Source organism: Gymnoscopelus braueri (assembly GCF_963280865.1).
Source record: "Gymnoscopelus braueri genome assembly, chromosome: 13".
Classification (NCBI taxonomy): domain Eukaryota; kingdom Metazoa; phylum Chordata; class Actinopteri; order Myctophiformes; family Myctophidae; genus Gymnoscopelus; species Gymnoscopelus braueri.
In genome coordinates, this window is record NC_137615.1 from 11227193 (window position 1) to 11249424 (window position 22232).

The following is a 22232-nucleotide window of genomic DNA, read 5'->3' on the forward strand; positions in this document are numbered from 1 at the left end:
ATTCAGTGACATTTACTTGATCAAAGTCACGTCCTAAATAAAACACAGGCTACTGTATTAAGAAAAGAAAACGTATATACAAAATAATTGAAAACCACCATGCTTAAATAAAAAAAAGAAATCATTTTTATTCCAAGAGTAAAGATGCTTAACATAACATAATTCCTTTTACAGTGGAAAATTTGCAATTAGTCCACTCTGGTCATGCGGTATTGTGTTTGTTCAATTTGTCTTCAATCAGTAATTGGGTCCAACTCATATGAGATTCCAATGGGTCCTCTCTGGGCTGAGATTTAGAGGCAAATAAAAAGCTCAAAAATCAAACAATACGATCAAACATAGCTAGCTACTGTTTCACAACATCGACTTCTACAATCTGAAGATGCCTCAATTGCTTTTTTTCAAAAAAAAGTCCCTCCCAAAAATATGAAAATACAATTAAAGCAACCCAGCTTTAAATTCTAAAATACATTATTAACATTTGGTGGCACGGATTAGTTGGGCAAAGTGGTAACTGGTAAACCATCACTGTCCTGTTGGATAAGCAAGTGTTGTGTAAAAAAGAAAAATACTAAGGGGAGTAATTTAACATTTATGCCTTTCAATTAGTCTGAAAGAGTGAAGGAATGATGCTGAGCTGTGGTACAGATGTTGAGAAAGCCCATTAATTAATTAAGTTCCTTAAGCATAACCTGTTCTGTGGCAGCCAGAGGAAACAGAACAGTCAATTATACAGTATCATTGTCAAACGGGGATGGGTGGGGTGCTGCTGCAGGTTCAAGCTAGCAACTTGTGTACAAGTGAGTCTGTTGAATAGAAAAAAAAGAACGAACAAGTAATCTCAGTACTCTTCTCCCTGCGCCTCATTCTTATAGCCATTTTCATTGGATCCGTATCCTTCACCAGACTGCATGGACTCCTGGTCCATCGCCATTCCATCCTGGCTGAGCTCTTCGATTGGTGGTCGGGGTGCGTCTCCCTCGCCGCCGTTGCCCAAGTCATCTTGGGGGCCCATCTCGTCCCGCATGGAGCCGTGCCTGTCATCTCTGCGGTCTCCACTTCCTCTCTCCCTGTCCCCGCGGTCTCGCTTGTGCTCCCTGTCTCCTCTATCCCTGTCCCCCCTACGCCTACCCCCTTCTCTGTCTCGGTCACGGTCCTTATCCCTGTGGCTACGTCTGCGGTCGCGGTCTCTGTCGCGCTCCCTGTCCCTCTCCCTGCTGCGTTCCTCCACGCCCCCCTCCACCCCCTCCGCCCCCTCCGCCCCCTCAGCTCCCTCAGCGCCCTCCTCACCTTCATGCTCCTCTGGCATCTTGTCGCCACCTTCCCCCATCATGCCATCTGCTGCACCCATGCCGCCCTCCTCACCGTCCATGCCCTTGCCCCTATCTCCCCTGTCTCTCTTGCGATCGCGGCTACGGCTGCGCCGTTTCCTGTCTCGGTCACGACTCCTCTCCCTGCTGTGGCTTTCATCAGGCCCCCCAGCCCCCCGCTCCCTGTCCCCCCTGTCCCTGTCCCTGCGTCTACCGCCGCCACCACCACCGCCGCCACCGCCGCCCCCACTGCTCTCCTCATCGGGCGTGCCCATGGGCATGCCAGCAGCACCCCTCTCCCTATCCCGTGAAGTGGTGTCACGGCGACGACGGTCGCGAGAGCGGGACCTGCGTCGCTCAGGGCGGTCCTTGTCCCGATCACGGCTCCGCTCCCTTCGTTCTCCACGGTCTCCACGGTCGCCACGCTCTGCACGTTCGGGACGCTCTGCGCGGTCGGGACGCTCTGGGCGGTCTGGACGCTCAGCGCGGTCTGGACGCTCTCCACGGTCTGGACGCTCTCCACGGTCTGGACGACCCTCACGGTCCCTGGGAGGGGATAAAGAACACTATTGAATACAGTACAGTATTCTGGTTGCAAGCAAAATTATCTCACTTGTAGGGATGTACTGATACCAAAAACTTGATAGGATAATTTCACGTCCACGATACAATATTAATAATATATTTTAAAATAAATGACAGAAATCTGTAGGACACAACTATTCATTTATTATTCTCATCAGTCATAGCATGAGCTGTGACTGTAATGTAGCTCATGGTGTCCACCCTTCACTTAAATTGACTGGGGTCCACAAGGGGTCTAAACTTGGTCCCCTCTTTTTTGACCTTGTGTTGCAATGCATTGTGGGCTTATAGATCTGCAATTGCTTGTTGAGGCTCCGTCACTTTGGCTTGTCTTTTGGTACAGAGCTGGTAGCATTTGTTATCAGCCCAGTAGCAGCCCTATAGCCAACAATAGTTAGTTGTTTAGCAAAATAACCAGTGATAAGTAATGGAGTCACTACAAATGAGATAAACAAATTAGCAGTGATAGCGTGCATTTAAGCCACAACATTAGAGTAAAATTTAAGTCGGCTGAGTAGCTCAAACAGGAAACGACACAACACGCTTACTGTAAGTCAGCATGTCGCTAGGCTGTGTTCATAGCAAACATATGCAGTTTTACTTAGTTACAAAACATCTGCTAAGGTAGCCTGACATGGCCAGACTAATATCACTGCTTAGATATTAGTCTCTGTGTGGAACCTGCATTTACAAGGGGCAACAATGTTGGAATGTAAACTCGCAAACAATCTGCACATATGCATCTACATATATTGCTGTGAACATGAGGTCCATCCTCTGCTAGCCAGGTCGTTTCATTCTCATTACTCCGCTGGTGTTCCAATTTTCGGCCTGATTACCTAGTGCAGATATGGCCACAGGTCCAAAATACTATCGAGAAAATATTGTTATCACAAAAACGACAATATAGTTACATCCCCACCTACTGCTATCGTAACATAGAAATAACAGCACAAAACAATCTGTTCGGAGGACATTACTCACCCTCCTATGGCACGATCATCATAGCGTGATGCATCATCTCTACCAGAATGTTTGATGTTAACGTCAGCTCCACCTCTCCTGGTGCCACCAAGTCCACCACCTAGTTGAATGAAGATGATCAACATGAATGGGATATCCAACTCTGAAGTTCTACAACTGACATATATTACAATACTCATGCAAACTTATGTAACTCACCTAGCCTGCGGGGGTGCCAACCTTTAACCGTACGTCCTCGCTCCACGTCCACCAACACTCGCCTGCCGTCAATCTTCTTCCCGTCAGCATGCTTATAGGCGGCTGGAGGGAGGGGTGGGGGGGTGCAAGGGCAGGGAAGACAAAGGGCACGTCAGTGGGGAGCATGGTCGCATCATTGTGGTTAAGGAAACAAAGAGTTCATGGTTATACTGACCAGGAGCAGGTGAAGCCGAGAGGGCTGCTCTCTGGGTTAAAGCTGAAGGGGATTGGAGCTGAACTCCTTCCACCACACCTCAGGAGTGTCCGACACATAACAGCTTTACCTGATTACCCAACCTTAACCGTGAGTTCTGCTTTTTGTAGCTCTGCATAGATCTACAGTAATAGTGGATAGTACTTGGCTTTTACTCGACTTACCGATCTCTGCACGACAAACTGCAAATGTACATGGAAATAAATCCCATCTTTATTTTTTAAAACCAAGTACTTCCCCCTGTATAAACATGAGTAATTTTAATAGCATCCCAAATGTAGGTCAACACATGTGATCACATGTAATGTGATTGTCACATCCATCGAGCTTTGTACTTATTCGTTCACCGGTTGTCTGAAGACTTATGGAGATGAAGAAACCGGCCATGGTATGGTTCAGCTTCCTGTGGAGAGCGGTACGGTTGGCCTCAAGTTGACATGAGAGATCCAAGACAATCATTTAACTTTAACTTATTTAACTATGACCCCACCACAGGGTTTACTTGGTAAACTAAATGTGTCTAGTATCCATATGATTGACATCAAATGCACACCAAGTACAAGTTGAAACTACACAATTTTGACTTCAATTCTCTTTAATCCTGAAAAGGTATTTTGCAATAATTACATTTACAAAGTACAGTAGTTTTGAGGCCGATGTTAACATTCTAGTCCACTTAAAAGATTGAGGTTAACACGTTGTGGTTAGCTAAAGCATTGCTGTCATCTAACAGTATGCAACCAAAAGTTACGGAATAACTAGACAATCCAATTTGCTCACAGGCCGTGTAAGCCAACTGGATGTCTCTTTGCAATAAAACTGAATACAGTGCCCATAACATGATCCTACAACACAAATTGTATTTCTGGACAATTTGGACTTTTGGTCCAAAATGGACTTTTGCATTTTGCAGCGACAAAGTCTTCAGATTAATGAGTTTGGGCAGTAATAAATTACAAATATTAAGGGTGTGTACCATAGCATTAGTATTTCACTGGGACAAAAACTAAAACTTCTTACCAGAATCACGAGCCAGATAACCTGGGACGTACTCACTGGCGGTCACAAGGTGTTAATCTCACAATGATCTGCCCATCTAAATGCCCCCCCCCACACACACACAAAATAAAAATAAATGATATACAGCCTCAAGATATCCTGCAAGTCACCGAAATACTGGTGTTGATGTTCAAGTGCAATTTATATCACAGCATGTTTTGTTAGTTAAGGAAGCTGTACACTATATAGGTTTATGGTGTGTGGTGTCATAGTAGTAGTCTTAATGGCTTGGCCTTGTGAGCTGTTGGACAACCATCAACAAATGCAAGAAAATATTACCCGTCCTGCACTTACGCGGATCAAACTATCAACAAGTCGGTCGCTTCCATTTGCCAGTCAACAAGGGGATGTCCCACAATTGGGACATCATGGTTTAGTTGCTTACATTGTCCCAAAGTTATGCACACGCCATTATCACACATGATCCATCTTTTACGACTGTAGAATTGGGTGAGATCCAGATGACCCATCCTGGCTGCTACACTGGTCTGCTGTGGTGACGAGTCCCTTGGCAAGGCCTAGTGTGCGCATCTTTTATGTCCACGGTGAGGCCATATTTACCCCAAAACCCATTACACACAGGGCCTTACCAAAGCCCTTCACCCAATTTGAGGGCCTTACCAAAATCCCTCATTGTACACCCAGAGGGCCTTACCGGAACCCCCTCAAAAGCACAGCAACGGCACTATGTGCATACTATCAAACACCGCACCAAAGGATAGTACCAGGGGCCTTACCACAACCCCTCCATGTCCTGGACATACTAAATATGACTACTCTTTTCAATAATAGGGCCTTACCAAATTGTCCATAGTCCTACACAATCTGCCCATCTGAGAAATATATCTAATCTAAAAGGAAACTAATCTCTTGAGGAGTTGTCTTACCAAAACCCCCTCACAGATAAGGCCAGAACATACTATGTGCTTGCTTACCTGAACTTTCTTGAACGTAAAATAAATAAAACACACAAAAAAACACCGTATTTCAAAAAGGGAGCTCATTCTTAAGTATTCACATGCTGAAATAAATGTGATCGTGGATCTATTTCTAAAACTCTGGGGGATTTCCAATATCTACACTGTCATACGATTATGTGTGTGATTCACTTTATGCATAACTTTATCTCACTATTCTATCTACAATAATCTGTAATCTAATTACCCTGACTAAAATCTTTCAGTTAGATAGTGGACGTGACAGTGTATGAGAAGCCTATATTTTAACTTTATCAAATTGTACCCTCGTCAGCCTATTCTATTAAAGCCAGCTCAATACGCATTAAGTACAAGTCAATCTGATTTGTTGATATCCTAATCCCACTTGAGATACCAGATCGGTCTACGTTATGTTGTCCTATGGGAGACGACTACCTGGAGAAATTAACCCATCCCCCCACTATTACTCTCTTCAGTCCCTGCTCACATCCTGATTACTTCTTAGCTAAACAGGTTTCTTTTCCCTTTATTTATTCATTCAGGGAAGCCCACTAAGAGCAAGCTCTCTTTTTCAAGGACGCGATTTGGTCCAAGCTGTTGGCCTCTTAAGATAAGCTAGTGTGGACTTGGTTTTCCAATCTTCTCCCTTACCGCATGAGGTACACTCACTGACAATGTGCATTGCAAAAAGCAATGGAAGAAATAAGATCTGTAACACTGTAGCTAGACTACAGTCCTCATTAATAAGAGGTGGCTTTAACACAAAGGGCAGATTCATTGGGCACCCATCGTTACACTAATGGCCTGGGGTGCGTTCAATGGTCAAAGCTCAAGTTCAACGTTCCATCAGCTAAGGCTCCTTGGCCTTGCTTCAAAGGAAAAGAGCTTTTACCATTGAACGTAGCTCCTCTTCCCTAATTTGGAGATGGAGGGTGGAAAGAAATCTTACCCATCATACAAACCCATTATACCAACCATATACTGAGCTGTGGTAGTAGGGTGTAGATGTATCATAACCATCATCATCATCTGCAAGCCAGTTCTGGCCAATAGCCATCACAGATTGGCGGCTGCAGTGGCAATGAGAACAACACACAGTTAATACACTGCAGGAGCCCCCCACATACCCCCTCCATATCAGTCCCTCACTGTGACAATAAACCAGGGGTAGGTCAACTCTGGTCCTGAAGAGCCTATCTACTATGAATTGTCTACACCTGGTACAAGAGTGGATCAAGGCCACTACAACACTACCTCTGGCTTCGAAGACTAAATAGTCGTACCAAGTGTGAAGTAGAACCAAGCTCCCCATGACCAGGGTTGAAGACCACTCATAAGAGCCTTGAGAAAGAGAGGCTGAACATCAATATCATCAGCACATAGTTGAGGGGCTTTCCCCAAAACTAGCCTTACACATTCCTTGTAACAAAAAGCAATTCTTGGTGACTAATCCGTGACCTTGTGCTTACCATTGCAGTCCGACCAGGAGACATGCTCTTCCAGAGAGCTACAACGCCTAACAATTAAAAAATATGCCCTATGACGGGCAAATATGTTCAGATTTACAGAAGAAAAGTCAAGACATTTCTACCTCCATCCCCCCACCTCCCCATCAACCCCGGTGGGGCAGACACTGAAAGAACCCCTTCACAGCAACACTAGTATTAGTCGACCAACATGCGCACCAGACACAGACAGACAGACACGTCACACAATCCTCCAACTCATGTCACACACTTTAGCCATGCACGAATGGATGAATCCGTTTGCCTTCACTTACTCGCACACCTTTCCAATAAATTATAATTAGTTAGTTCCCAGGGGCATAGGAAAGGAGCTACTTGAGAATGCCATTACTCCACTATTAAAGAAAACTGATGGGAGTATGGAAAAGGGCATTCAGCCTTGGAACCCCCACCCCACTATAACCTTGCTCCAATAAAACAGGTAATCAGTCCTCAGTAAGAGGCTTGATCACATAAGAACACTGCTGGGTCAATAAATGATTTATTCCCAATAATCTTTATGAATTGAGACTCCTAACAACTAGCCTCTCCCATGACTCACAAGCTTCAATAGCTCATCTCTGGTGATACTCACAGTGCATGTCCCTCTCGTGTTCGTATTCAATGAACGCATAGCCTCGCGGCTTCCCGGTCCTCTTGTTGTACACTATGTAGATCTGGAAGAAAGAAAATGGTAATCAGACACATTACACTTCACGTCCTCAACAGACTGGTAAGGCGAGAGGCAAAGATGTCAGATGGAGTCAAAACACGTACCCGTTTGATGGGGCCATAAACCTCAAATTCACGGCGAAGCTTGGACTCGGTGGTATCATAGTTCTGGAGCGATGATAATAGAATGATTAGACATCAAATACGGCCGGCTCACTGGAAGACATATTTACGTGTTCCGCACACTGCCCTCGGATGCAGGTCTCTTACACGTTTGCAATTCAAAGCCCATTTATAGTGAGAATACTTACCACTCGTGCAACAAACAATGTCTTGAAGGCATCCCCTTGTGCATTAGGGTCATTATGGGGATCCCCTGAAAAGAGAGCATGATAATGTAATAACCTGTCACCTGGAATAATAATAATACTCGTTTACACATTTCATCAGATGTAAACTTACAAAGCTTGAGTTCTGTCTCCACCACCGTCTGTCTCCTCTCGATCTTCTCTCTCCTCTGTAACACAAGATTTGCATCCGATTAATACAACATGGTAGCTATGGTTTATACATTTTATATTATGTAGTTTCTTTTTTGGATGCAACATATATTATATCCACATCCTACCTCAAAACACAGGGAAGGTGCTATTCTAAATTGTACACAACTTAGTTTTTCCTCTGTATATTCTAACCAAGTTTTTCCTCTGTATATTCTAACCAGTATAATTTACCTTTGTGTGATGTAAACATATCACTCTTTCAGTGTAAAAATGAATAAAAAATACATTATGTATCTGTTGCAATTGTAAATGGAAGATATCCATATTATGGTCATCAACCACAGTTATTGTATTACAGTGTCTGTAATACAGACGTTGTCTTCGCACACTGGTTTCTTATTACTGTACCTTACTTGTATTACAACTCAATACATCTTGTGTTGCGTTGTATTATACATGTTGTTGGACATTACTTCTAGCACAGTCTAGTAGAGTCTGCTACATCCACAATTCACTGCACATACACCTATGAGCATGTGATAAATGAGACCGCTCGAATCTTCAGCTAGCCGGTAAAACCGGAGTTGTTGGCCAGATAACTTTACATATTGTAATAACCCATGAAGGCCCAAGGCCGTTTCTACAAATACCTTCTAAATCAGTAGTTCTCAAACCTTTTCGTAATTCTAAATTATTCAGAAAAGGCCCAAAATAGCCGATGTACAAGCCCTTTTTGAATAGCCAACGTTAAATCTAAAATGACAGATGCTTTCCTGGTTTTATAATCTCCATTCATCTTACCTTTCTCTCCAACCTCTCATCTCGTGTCTCAGCCCTTGTTGGTGGCGGGGCGTCTCTGGGATCCTAAATATAAATGGAAATGATTAGTCACATACTGTATACAGTTTTCCATCATCTCTGCAGAATGCAAACATTATGTTTATGTACAGGAAAATAAATGGGAACCAAAACCAATACATTATGGACTCTCATTCCATTTGTATACTCTCAGGAGATTAACAATTGAAGGGAGTCTCCGCACACTCAAAACTGTGCAAAATCAGATTAGATCAGGCATCTACCTGAAGAAGGTCTATGACTATGAAGGTCTATGAGCATGCCATCATTTAGATTTAAAAAAATCGTATTTTGCACAGTTTCAAGTGTGCAGAGGGAGGCTCCCTTTAATTGTTCATCTGACTTCATTTTGACTCCAGCACCTCAACCAAGTCTACTGGCAGTTGAGCGGTGAGGTTTTATTCTCACTATTTATACTCTCAGGAGTTGAAAGCACATACCTCAAAGTGCCTGATGAAAGGGGCGATGCCGCAGTAAGGCTGGGCGTGATGCTTCTCATGGGGGAGCTTCTCTAGCTGTGTGAGGAAGGGGATCGGGTCCCTGGGGGCGAACAGGGCCAAGAGGTTGGGGGGTAAAAACTGAGTCATGTTTCACCTGGGGGGGGAAAAAACAGGAAACGGATTAATTGATAGGCCTATATACCATCACATGAAGAGTGTAGCTTGCTGAACAGACTTACAAGCCATTGTGTGCTTGCTTGCAATGATGTTAAGTAACTAAGTACATTTACTCAAGTACTGTACTTAAGTACAATTCAGATATTTTTTTTACTTTACTGGAGTATTTCAAATACTTTTACTTCTACTCCACTACATCTCGGAGGCAAATGTACTTTTACTCCACTACAGTTATTTGAAAACTTTAGTTACTAGTCACTTTGAGGATATACATTATTAGATTATAAAACATACATTAACCACTCATAGGCTATTTGAAAACAGCCGATCTATAAGCTCACAACACCTCGCATGGCGTTGTGAGCTTGTAGATCTGCTATTTTCAAACATTTTAGTACTTTAAGTATATTTTGATGCAAATACTTTTATACTATTACTCAAGTAAATTTTGAATTCAGGACTTTTATTTTATCAAGAGTACTTCTACATTACAGTATTGATACTTTTACTTAAGTAAAACATTCGAGTACTTTTCCCACCACTGCTTATTTCTTTGTCTTAAAGCTATCGACACAATTCACCACAACACATTAACAGTTCCGTCACAACAAACGCCCGTGTTACGGTTTAGCTACACGCACCGTGTTACTACTACTCTTCTACTACTACTACTCATAGCTACCACTAGCTAGTAGCAGCTGGCTAGCGTCAATAAGTCAACAAAAGCAGACAAAGGGGTATTTCCGTTGAAGAATATAACCGGTTTACACTGTCTGCAGCGTTAACTCGCACACATCATTGTATCAAATAATGTATCCTATAATGGTAAACCGGTAGAGTTCCGTCCCAACATTAAAGGTACATTGTGTCCGTCACCAAGCTAACCATGCTAACAGTGCTAACGCTAGGCCTCGTGCTGCCCCTGGCGACTTTCTTACCTCAGATCAGTGTGTTGAGCGGCTCTGCAGCCTCAAACAGGCAGAATGTAATGATCCCTCCGTATGGCACAGGTACACGTTACGACTAAATAAAAAATAACAAGACAAAATAGGAACTGGGACAAGCAGCAGACACAACGCCGTAGAAACAAGTGTGCTTATTATAGTCGCCCGTCTCCTTATAATTAAAATGGCGGGACTGCCGTAAAGCGATTGCCACCACGGACGGACGCAAATTCGGAGTCGTTTTCTGTCATGCCGGAAAGGAATCTTTGCTTGTGTAAATGGAAACCATGGAAACGGGTTATAAAACAAGTTGGGGGTTTGCTCCTCTGTTTGCTCCAGGTTCATGTTTTTAGCCTATATGGATCCATGATTGTTTGTTTGATTGATTGATTGATTGATGTACTTTATTTAGTAAGACATGAGAAACAGTACATGGAAGTACAATTCACAATACAAGGTCTAAAACTGGAAGTCTCATAAAGCACTAAGCTTGTTTAAAATGAGTTCCCACGCACACAAATCATAATTTACATAATAACACATTATAGAGTGCAATGCCAAAATTCCAAAATACAAAAGTATTTCACTAGAATATATAATTGATATGATTGCGGGACTTTTTTAGTTTTAAAATTTCTGGGGAAAAAAATATGTTTTTCCAATATATTATAATTTTCCCTTAAGGCACGGCCACACCGCACTTTTATTTTACCTCTGGGGCGGAATCTGCCAATGCTTTGTCAATGCAAATGCGTGGATTCATGGTCTTGCGGATTTTTTCCAAGATTCCACGCATTTGCATTGACAAAGCATTGGCAGATTTGGACCCAGAGATAAAATAAAAGTGCGGTGTGGCCGTGCCCTTACAGAGTATTCCTGAGAGATTATGTTTTCAGTAATTGGCTGCCAAGCTCAGGCATAACTGATTTCAGATATTTATTTTAAAAAAAAAACGAGATGTTAACTCATTATTTGGTCAAAAACTGTAAAGTTTTAACTTTGGATAAATGTCAGATATTTAAACAAATCATTGTTCTTGGAAGAATATCTGTCCACTTAGCTACATTTTCAATTATAATCCCCAATTAATAAAGAAAATGTGCCTTTTTTGCATTAAACCCCCTAATTTCACAGAATGCAGTTAACGGTCTATGTTTTCTTCCAAAACTCCTGAAATTCATGGTAATCTTCCAGATTAAATTATACTGAGCTACATATTTCACTGCTACTTAGTTTCTAAGTTATTTACTTAGAGTTTAGGAACAATTAAATATATATTGTAAAACAAAACCTAATGGTAACTTAGTTGACAGCAGGGTATCATAGTAATAGTTGACAAAAGTAACAGAGTTGACTGGACATGAAAAAGTATAATGATTTATTTATCAAATAACCTAATCATGAACAAAATTAATTCTTAATTATTATTTTATCTTAGCAAACTGCATGTTCCACCTCTTAGTGTATTTAATTAAGACCGTTTGATATAATTGTGACATAAAATGATACAGCCAGTAGCCTGCCCTACTGTGTTTTATCTGTAGATTTGTCGAAGCAAACGGCTTCGTCAGATTGTCGTTCTTAAAATGAACACATGGTGGTGCTACTGCTCAAGAGATATGTGGTCGTGGCTCTGAAGGTCGATATCAGTAGATATCAAATGGGGGTCCAAGTCTGTAGGCTACATTATTTTCCCTCTACACCAGGGGTCTTCAACCTTTTCAGGCCAAGGACCCCCTAGCTGAGAGAGAGATGAAGCAGGGACCCCCTCTATATTGTATAAAATTGTGTTTCAGATTCAACTTTTTTTGTTTACTTGGTCTGCTCTTTTTTTCCCTCTACACCAAACACCTCTTTGCCAAAAATAGCCGATCTACAAGCAGCGCAAGGCGTTGAGAGCTTGTAGATCTGCTATTTGTGGCTAAAGTTCTCCTCAGAAAAGGGATGCTAGGGTTCAAGTGGTTAAGGTAAAAAAAAAAACATCATATCATATCACACATTTGGCGGACCCCCTGTAGTAACTCTGAGGACCCCCTTATATGTGAATATACTGTATTTTTATATGGATATATGATGCATATTATGTATTTAATTTAGATGCATATACTGGATACCAAAAAAGGTGTATGACATTTAAATAAAATCTGTCAAATCTATTAATTTATACATAAAAAAAATTATAATGTACTTTTGTTGTCTCACCAATCCAATCAAATGCATGTCAACCAAATACTTTTACACATTTTAGACGGGACATTCTGCATAGCCAATACTTTTGTACTTTTACTCAAGTAAACTTTGATTACCGGACTTTTACTTGTAACAGAGTATATTTCTGCATTGCAGTATTGATTAGGTTAAATAATTGGACTACCTTTTCCACCACTGCTACTTGTGTCCCAACTAAATCCGTTGCCATGGCAACGCTCTACCTGCCTGCGACTGCAAACTGTTCCTGTTCGCAGATGACTCGGCCCTGCTAGTCTCGGACAGGGACAGGTAGCCTGGTAAACCCTCCCTCCGGAAATCTCATTTCTATAGAAATGAGATTTCCGGAGGGAGGGTTTACCAGGCTATCAAATAATTAGCCTGGTAAACCCTCCCTCCGGAAATCTCATTTCTATTTGATTCCACTCCTGGAATCAAATAGAAATGAGATTTCCGGAGGGAGGGTTTACCAGGCTATCAAATAATGGCATGGTGGCCAGTCTGATGTCAGTTATCTATTATGTGAGTATTATGATGTCATAGTCATCTCCATATTTGGGCAAAGTGTCAGCCCACTTAGTCATTGACTTCCACTGTAAAATACAAGTTCTATAATGTATAATGTGGGAAATGTGGAGGGAGTTACTTCCCCAGCCTACTGGCAGCATGCCCAAACAATTTTGTTTGGGCATGCTGCCAGTAGGCTGGGGGATTTCCCATGCTGTTCTACATAGGTTTTATGTTTTTGACTTTGATTTTGCCACAGCGGAAAATAATAATGTAAAAAAGGAAATAACAGTTCAACCAGCATCTTGGAAGCAAGAAGAATCACTAGTCAACAGGATTGACAGCATCTACTCTAGGCGGCTTAATGGAAAGGGTACTGCTATCGTAAAACATGAAACAGTATATTTATGCAAACCACAAACCCTTTAAGTACTTGGAGAAAAACTAATCATCCCACATCTCAGGACTAGTGTTTTAACCCTCTGGAATAAGAGGACCACTTTGATCATGTGGTGGCTCTTGGCTTGCAGGGCCTCCTGAACGTGTAACTGTGGTTTCCTTGTTCCCATAGCCGTCTCTGACTGTCCGACGTTCCACTACAGTGCCATCTTATTTCACCACCTTGGTAACAGTGACAGGAAGGAAAGAACCGATTCCAAATGCCCTCCCAAAGACACCTCAGAAACCGGAACTCTGTCTTCCCTTTTCTCAGCATCTGAATCGCTCTGTGGGGTCTGACGATGGAATGGGGACCTGGGCAAGGGTGGGGTCCCAAAGGGAGAGGTGCCAATTTGTTTTGGCTCTGCTGATGGGGGTCCTCGTTGGACATCATCTGGAGATTTTAACATAAAATCTCTCACAGAATTCCCACTGGATTCACCCTGAGTCTTACCAGGCCAGGCCAGATCCTGCCTGGAAAGTTGATCCAGCTGCCTGGAAAGTTGATCCAGCTGCCTGGAAAATTGATCCAGCTGCCTGGAAAGTTGATCCAGCACCCTGTCAACTTCATCATCTAACACAGTCATACGTTCAGATAAAGGTTCCCTTCTGTGACCGCCAAGAACCTCCAATAATCAACCAAAATCTTTCATTTATACAAATATATATGAACCGTGTATAGAACTGTAATACAAGTATGTTGAACAAAAACTAAATTACCAAAAACAAAAACATCAACAAAGGTGTCAACATATATATACAATATATATAGTAGAATCAGAATCTTTCAGATCAGGATCTCTGACATCATATTGATGACATCAGTCTTGCCCAAATATGGATTGGATTGACCTGGATTGACCTGTAGTTATTCACCAGTGTGACAATCACCTCATCTTCAGGAGGAATACATTCCTCCTCCTCCAGGTTCTCCAACAAGCAGGGAGGCACAACAACAGGGAAAGGCTTCATACCATGATCGTCATTCAAGCTAACATGTTCCTTAACAAGGTCTGGGTCAAAGAGCATTCGTAACTCAGCTGTCTCCTCCTCGCCTCTGTTCCATATAGATGTGGACTGACCTCCACCAATCAGAAGACAGATTACCAGGATGATAAGAGTTAACTTTTTGATTGACAACAGTAACATTGTCAATATCCTGAAAGGGTTGTGAGCCAAAGAGTTAATCTGGGTATTGTATATACATTATTTGAAGGAAGGTTTGTCCAGCAATACCGACTGATAGAGAAAATCAATAATATAATCGGCTATATATTCTACTGTACATTCAACAGTTACGTCACAATGGGAGCACTACGTCAGTCTTATCATATCCCAATAGCAATAGTTCTAATCTCTGTTGCTTTTAAGTATTTTTTCTGTCAATGAAAATGCAAACAGGCGGCTGATTGTGCCCAAATATGCACATGCCTAAGGTCATACATCACTGTTATGCTACACTTTCTGATGAGCCTGACGTCACATTATGCCCATATATGGAGATCCCTGAGGTCAGTGCAAACCGGCCTGACATTTGGCTTTACATGTACAGTAGGAGTTGGAATTAAACATTTCAAAACCTTTGCCAGCTTTATTTTTGACAGCAAGAGAGAGAGAGAGAGAGAGAGAGAGAGAGAGATCTGTCCCTCTTAAAGTGACTCTCCACCGCACCGATTTTGGGCCGACTTGGCGTCGGGAAGCGTTCGATATCGTCGGCCCGTCGGTTAGAGGTCCGTCGGGACCTTTTCGGCCGACCCAGAGCCAATCGAACATGTTCAGTTCTTTGGCCGACTGGAGTAGCCATGCAGCAGAGAAGAAGTGTGACAACAACAGCGCTCGGTGTTGCCAGATTCTGTGAGGAGACAAGCGACCATGTCTATGAAAACCTATATTCACTGTTTCTCGTTGTCGCTCCGAGAGAGAGAGATTGATTGATTTTACCTACTTTTGCGCTGTGGTGATGTAATTTATTGGGAGCAGGTGTGTAAGATTCCAATAGTATAAACATTTTAATTGGCTTACATTACCCCCACACCCCCTTCTCAAAAATATTGTGCCAGGGATTTTTCTGAAATAGCCAGAGTATAAAATATGGTTAGTGGTTAAAATGATTGTGACGTTATATTAACTAATGTTGCTGGGGACCCCCTGCCCCCCCCCCCCCCAGGTCCCCCCACTTTGATAACCAATGATCTAATGTACTATGTACACTCAATTTTATATTTAAATGCTGTTTGGAACAACTGTCTGAGGGAAGTGTGCATGTAGACTAGTCTAGACCGGTTCATTTGTAGACCTGGCATCCTATAGTGTATAGTTTCAATGTACAGATTTTTTGGTTTTTGATATACAGTTTAGACTGATTGGTTCTTGGTTTACCTATGATCCTAGATTTCTATTTCTATGCATTTGATGTATTACCTCATATTTACCTGCTTACTGTAAATCGCTCTGGATTAAGAGCTTCTGCTAAATGCCTAAATTGTAAATGGTGTATTCCGTTACATTGACATGTCGGTTTTAAGAATTAAAGTCCTCACTTTGGAATCAGTCATTCATTCAGCACACTGACATTTACGCTAGTCTTCTATTCCTATGTGTCAACCAAAACCAATCTAAGCCATGCCAGGAATATGCTCTATTGCACCCATTATAGTTTATTTCGGCATTTGCTTCACAGTATATCGTCTCCTTTCACAAATTGCCTTATAATTGCCAAGGGCAAGGCGCTCACCCTAACCTTTACCTTTCATTTATCTGCATATCAATCTGGGAACCCATCGTCAAATAAAAAGGAAGAGATTATCTACATATAAACAGACTAACTTGTGATCTCTCAAAGACACTTGTTTTAAACTGGTGTCTATGTTCATTTGTATAGAAGAGTGGTTCTCAAAGTTTTTAATGTCAAGCAACCCTAGTTTGGTATGCATTTAGCCTTGGATCAAGACTATCATAGATGTATTTTTTTTTATCGATTCTGACACTTGCATTTACAAAAGTAAAAGTCGGACTCGATGAAATACATATATGATGGTCTTGATCCAAGGCTAGTATGCATTAGGCCAGGACCCCCATATCTCAAAGGGAACCAATATAATTGGCTCGATCTGTACCCTCTTAGAGTTACAGACCTGTATGCTTTCAAACTGGGGACCCCCTGCCTGGAACCCCCTCAAGGACCCCTGGGGATCCACAGACAGACCCCACTTTGAGAACCACTGCTATAGAGTGTTAACATGTGTGTGTGTGTGTGTGTGTGTGTGTGTGTGTGTGTGTGTGTGTGTGTGTGTGTGTGTGTGTGTGTGTGTGTGTGTGTGTGTGTGTGTGTGTGTGTGTGTGTGTGTGTGTGTGTGTGTGTGTGTGTGTGTGTGTGTGTGTGTGTCTCAGATGTGTGCAGGGTGATTGAACTGCTGGACAGGCTGCAGCGCAGCGGGGAGCTGCCACCTCCTTAACTCCAGGCCCTGCAGAGGGTCCTGCAGAGCAAGTTCTGTGCTGCCATCAGAGAGGTGGGCAGGCCCTCAGTGCCACTAATGGCATGACGTGAATTCAAGCTCGCACCCCATTTACAACTAGCTTTTAAAACATTTGCCACAATCATGGTTATTTCTTTCAAAATAAAAATGCAGTTGTAAATACATCCGAGACACATATATTGCCTAAAGGGATAGTTCACCCCCAAAATGACCTTTTTTTCTATCGATTAGTCACCCCATGGAGACTCAATTCAATTCATGGATTTCTTTTGTTTTTCGTCTCATTCCTAAACCAATAATTTGATGACCGGCAGCGGTTTCGGTAAGAGACACAAAGAGTCTCCTTTGTGTTTCCTACCGGAACCACTGCCTACCGGTCCGCTGGTCATCAAATTAGTAGTTCAACCCAAAAAAAAAGTATTTTCTATCAATTACACACCCATAAAGCCTTGAATTAATGGAGATTCTTTTGTTTTTGTCGCATTCCAAAGTCAGTATCGGTCATTAGGTGACTCAATTGAGTCTCCTACCAGAGACTTCGTCGGTCATCAAATTATTGTCTTAGGAATGCGACGACAACAAAAAATCTCCATGAATTCAAGGCTTCATGGGGTGTGTAATTGATAGAAAATAAGACAATTTTTGGGTGAACTACTCCTTTAATCCACCTGAGGAGGTGGTTTGAGACACATTTGACATTAGTTTTAATTTGTAAATGCAATGTGACTCTCAGCCCTGACTTGTATCAGCTGTGCATTTGTTAGCATTTTCCTCTGGCATTTAAAGCATCAATGCATTACACTTAAGCTATAATCCTTAAATTGTATGTCCTCTCATGATGGAGAAAGGTAATTGCAACTGTAAACACCTGGGATTTAAACCGGGTCTCCCATGTGGGAAACGAAACATGTACTATGATCATCAAGAGTGAATCCCCTCTCGTCCAGTGGAGATATTGGGCTTATAAGCAGTGATGGCAGAAGTACTCAAATGTTTTACTTAAGTAAAAGTATCAATACCACAATGTAGAAAAAGTAAAGGTCTGGTACAAAAGCTTTTTCAAAATATACTTGGAGAACCAAAAGTAAAAGTACTCATTATGCAGAATATCCCATTTCACATGTTTTCAAGTGTATAAAATCTATCAAACTCTTTTGAGAATAGCCGATCTACAAGCTCACAATGTGTTGCGATGCAAGTTTGGTTTCCAGTAGCATTTTAATCCTTGTTTTGTTTAAGAAGAAAAATCTTTCTAAAACAGTCATTGCCATTTTAAATGTGGAAATATGGATTTGTGCATCAAATTGCAATGCATGTGGGAGTCGGTTTACGTTTACACATTCTTGAGATCGATTCATATTTCTTAACTTCTATTACTTTAGAATGACTGGACCTCTGTGGTGTTGGATTCCTTTTTCTTTTCTTTTTTCCACTCTACTGTGTATGCAGAATTCGAAAGTGTGGTGTGTTCAATATTTTGATAGCTGTGTGACATTCTATTCTTCATATGTGGTCAGCTTTTCAGGTCTGTTAAGACGAGGTTTCTTGCACACCTAAATGTTTGCCAGACACATAAAATAGACAGCCAAATGCCACAAGGCACCCTGTCTTTTGCAGTTCAAACATTCTGACCAGCTACAGTGTGTGTGAGTCCTGTTGCATGTGGTTGTATATCACACAGATACTGCAACAGCTATGTAATTGTAAACCATATATCAACAGTTTCCAGTGGTTACAACCAGTTGGCCCATGTGTAGGTAGGTTTCCTACTATTAAGATCACCTTGATAACTCGTGTGTAGCAGCACTATCACCTGTCTGTCCTCTCGTCCAGAATAGGGATTGGAGTCCATCAAAGCCCCTCACTGTGGAGGGTATAAAAATTGGTGTTTTCATATTTAATTTGAGTTCATGTATTATCATTTTTTTTCCTAAGTTGAATACCACCAAACCAACACAATGGAGAGATGATCCAACCCTACTCTTGACTAAAAGAAGCATTTTAACAGGCACATACTGTGTATTATTATTACTAGACTAATTATGTTCTGTCACTAACCTTTGGAATGCTCCCAGAATTCCTTAATATCGTCACAAATGTCCACCGTCTTTGTTCTAACTCGAAATTCAATTGAGGTATGTTTACAGGGGAAATCAGTACTACATTAGTTGGTCCTTCAAGCACACTTGAATGCACCTTTTTAAAGATAAACGCAATTTTGACCCACTCATCCTTATGGCCTAAACGTGCGTGAACGCAGGCTTGTTTGCTGCATGTCAGTGTTAGCATGCCCTGCCACTTGACTTGTGCTGTGAGTTAAGTGTGAACTAAACCTATTTATTTTTTAAAACACACTTTTGCCACGTGCATAATTATCGTGGAATGTATTGACACAACTGCTGCATCAACGTTGGTTTCTCAACTGTTTTTTAAATCTGTTCTCCTTTTTGAAAACAAAGTTTTCAACCTGGCCTTGTGTTGAGTTTCATATTGTCAGAGATAATTGCTCTCATCCCTAACCTGTTGCTCACCAGGTGTACGAGCAGCTCTACGACACTCTAGACATTGTAGGAGGACCCGAGGTACGCGCCCAGGCAACTGCCAAGGTAAGGCGCCCCTCATGTCATCAAATAGAACGCTTGTTAAAGAATTATGTGGCTGTGCAATTTGTGGAAGGTCTATTATTCAAGTGCTCTTTCTTTTTTTCTACAAATATAAATTTATATATTTTCTATATTTGTTTCTTTCTCTGGTCTTCGGCCCCCTGTCAGGCCACAGTAGCAGCCTTTGCGGCCAGTGAGGGCCACGCCCACCCGCGGGTAGTTGAGCTGCCCAAGACGGACGAGGGGCTGGGTTTCAACATCATGGGCGGTAAAGAGCAGAACTCCCCCATCTACATCTCCAGGGTCATCCCCGGAGGGGTCGCGGACAGACAGGGTGGTCTGAAGAGAGGAGACCAGCTGCTTTCTGTCAATGGAGTGGTAAGTGTGTGTGTGTGTGTGTGTGTGTGTGTGTGTGTGTGTGTGTGTGTGTGTGTGTGTGTGTGTGTGTGTGTGTGTGTGTGTGTGTGTGTCTAGATAGATAGATAGATTGATAGACTGTGTGTGTTTGTGGGAGGAGGTTGGGAAAGTGGTGATATGCTCCCAAATATTGTCCATCATCTTTATTTGCTGCAATCTGGGAACCCATTCGGTAAAAAAAGGAGAACTTTTTTTCTTTGTTTTTGCCTCTGGGGGCACCACCTCCTTATTGTATAGAAAAAGGAACTCGGTTTGTCGTCTCCCCTTTCTTAGTCCACTTCCTCCCAGGTGCTTCTGTGTTTATTCCTACTAACAACAACACTACATGTTTAAGGCAGTGGTGCTGACATAATCTGCTTGTTAGCAGAATCTGTTTTGAGAGATTATCTGCTCTGTGACGAAGAATTCTCTCTGCATTGTTGGGTTCCCCCCTATCGTTGTCCCACTCCCTTTCCCCCTCTACACCAAATCTCTTTGCCAAAAATAGCCGATCCATAGATTGGCAATATAATTGCCAAATGTTCGCCTATTACTTGATTAGGTACTCATTTGTGGATCACCTGAATCTTAATGAATGATGAAAAGTATATCCTCTTGCATTAGGACCAGCTGGATGGTAAAAACTTTTCTAGTAGTACCTTAGTTAAAGAAATCAGTGTTATTCCACCAAATATTGATTTCTGAACTCCCTAAATAATTTCCTAAATCAGAACATTATATGAACTTGTTTTCTTTACATTATTCAATGTCTTTGTTGTTGTTTTTGACCATTTTCTGCAAATAAACACTATAAATCACAACATTTGTATTTGGAAGAAATGTTGTCAGAGGTTTATAGAATAAAACAAAAATGTTAATTTAACTCAAAATACGAACCGATTTTGAAGTAGTGTGCATGGTGCTTGTGTGTGTGTGTGTGTGTGTGTGTGTGTGTGTGTGTGTGTGTGTGTGTGTGTGTGTGTGTGTGTGTGTGTGTGTGTGTGTGTGTGTGTGTGTGTGTGTGCGCGCCCTGGCCCTGCATACAGAGTGTGGAGGGGGAGCACCATGAGAAGGCTGTAGAGCTGTTGAAGGCTGCCCAGGGCTCTGTGAAGCTGGTGGTCAGGTACACCACCAAGGTTCTGGAGGAGATTGAGGCCCGGTTTGAGAAGATGAGGAGCGCCCGGAGACGCCAGCAGCACACCAGTTACTCGTGAGTGAACACCTCCTTTAAACCCTTTATTGGACAAGTTACAATTCAAAATGCCACTAACCTGTCACCAAGTTGCTATGTAATCCGTAATTTAGACCTGTTTAACCTATATGTCTTTTAACCTTTCAATCCGGGACAGCATGTGTGTCATTTTAGATGTTGCTATAATGTCAGTATCATGGTCACTATCATGTCAGTATTATGGTCAGCATCATGGTCAGTATCATGTTCACTATCACTATCACATGATACCGACCATGATAATGACCATGACCTTTAACTAAAATGTTTTGGTTTTTTTTTCAATTCTAGTTTTCATTATTTCATCAGTTTTAGCTAACCATTATAACCTTGCTGAAATTCATGTGCATTAATAGGCTCACGCACACACAAACACACTCACACATTTATAAAGCTGTTTATGCATCACCTATAATCGTATAGAAACCTATTCACTGTGCAACTATTCTCTCTCTTCCAACACAGATCTCTGGAGTCCCGAGGCTAGCCAATCCCACCCCTTCACTGACCTCATTGACCCGCCCACCTTAGTACTCTTCTCCAACAGGAGGCAAGAACCATAGACAAGACGGAAGAAACCAAAGTAGCCAAACAAGACCTGTTATATCTGTATGTTTGTGAAGATGTTACAAATTAGCCATTGAATACCACTCCCCCTATTTAGCCTTTTAGCAGGGAAATGCCTAAATCTATATCAATGTGTAGCCTTGTAACCCTAATGCCAGAGTTATATTGGTTGCGCACTGGTGTCGCGCACTGAAAATAATATCCAATCTACAAGCTCACAACGCGTCGCATTGTGAGCTTGTAGATTGGATATTTTAGGTGCACGACTCCCATGCGCAAGCAAATATAACTCGGACTTAATCTTCGTCCCGTCGGTGTGAAATCTGCATCCTAGCATATAAGGGCAGTACCATAGTAGTGTATGGCTGAATTAGCATATC

General features: G+C 41.9%; 1 protein-coding gene and 1 pseudogene across 2 annotated transcripts; one reads left to right on the plus strand and one right to left on the minus strand.

Moving 5' to 3' along the window:
- Nucleotides 1-108: 108 nt before the first annotated feature.
- Nucleotides 109-10616, minus strand: snrnp70 (small nuclear ribonucleoprotein 70 (U1)). The gene is made up of 10 exons (XM_080448064.1): nucleotides 10421-10616; nucleotides 9306-9459; nucleotides 8809-8871; nucleotides 7967-8021; nucleotides 7816-7880; nucleotides 7610-7672; nucleotides 7428-7509; nucleotides 3078-3179; nucleotides 2880-2979; nucleotides 109-1856 (listed from the first exon to the last, which is right to left on the minus strand). The coding sequence occupies exons 2-10, from the start codon at nucleotides 9450-9452 to the stop codon at nucleotides 842-844; spliced, it is 1692 nt and encodes a 563-aa protein (XP_080304190.1). The 5' UTR covers nucleotides 9453-9459; nucleotides 10421-10616; the 3' UTR covers nucleotides 109-841.
- Nucleotides 10369-21935, plus strand: LOC308099400 (protein lin-7 homolog B-like; annotated as a pseudogene). The gene is made up of 7 exons (XR_013935144.1): nucleotides 10369-10492; nucleotides 13713-13766; nucleotides 16970-17088; nucleotides 19590-19661; nucleotides 19827-20036; nucleotides 21101-21264; nucleotides 21751-21935. The product of XR_013935144.1 is annotated as a protein lin-7 homolog B-like (transcript).
- The last annotated feature ends 297 nt before the right edge of the window (nucleotides 21936-22232 follow it).

Excerpts from the sequence above, each read along its gene's own strand:
- snrnp70 (XM_080448064.1), bottom strand. The coding sequence starts at position 9,452 with ATGACTCAGTTTTTACCCCCCAACCTCTTGGCCCTGTTCGCCCCCAGG. Across the intron at positions 7,673-7,815 it reads CATTGTTTGTTGCACGAGTG|AACTATGATACCACCGAGTC; the intron begins GTAAGTATTCTC and ends TCATCGCTCCAG. Across the intron at positions 1,857-2,879 it reads GATGATCGTGCCATAGGAGG|GGACCGTGAGGGTCGTCCAG; the intron begins GTGAGTAATGTC and ends ATCCCCTCCCAG.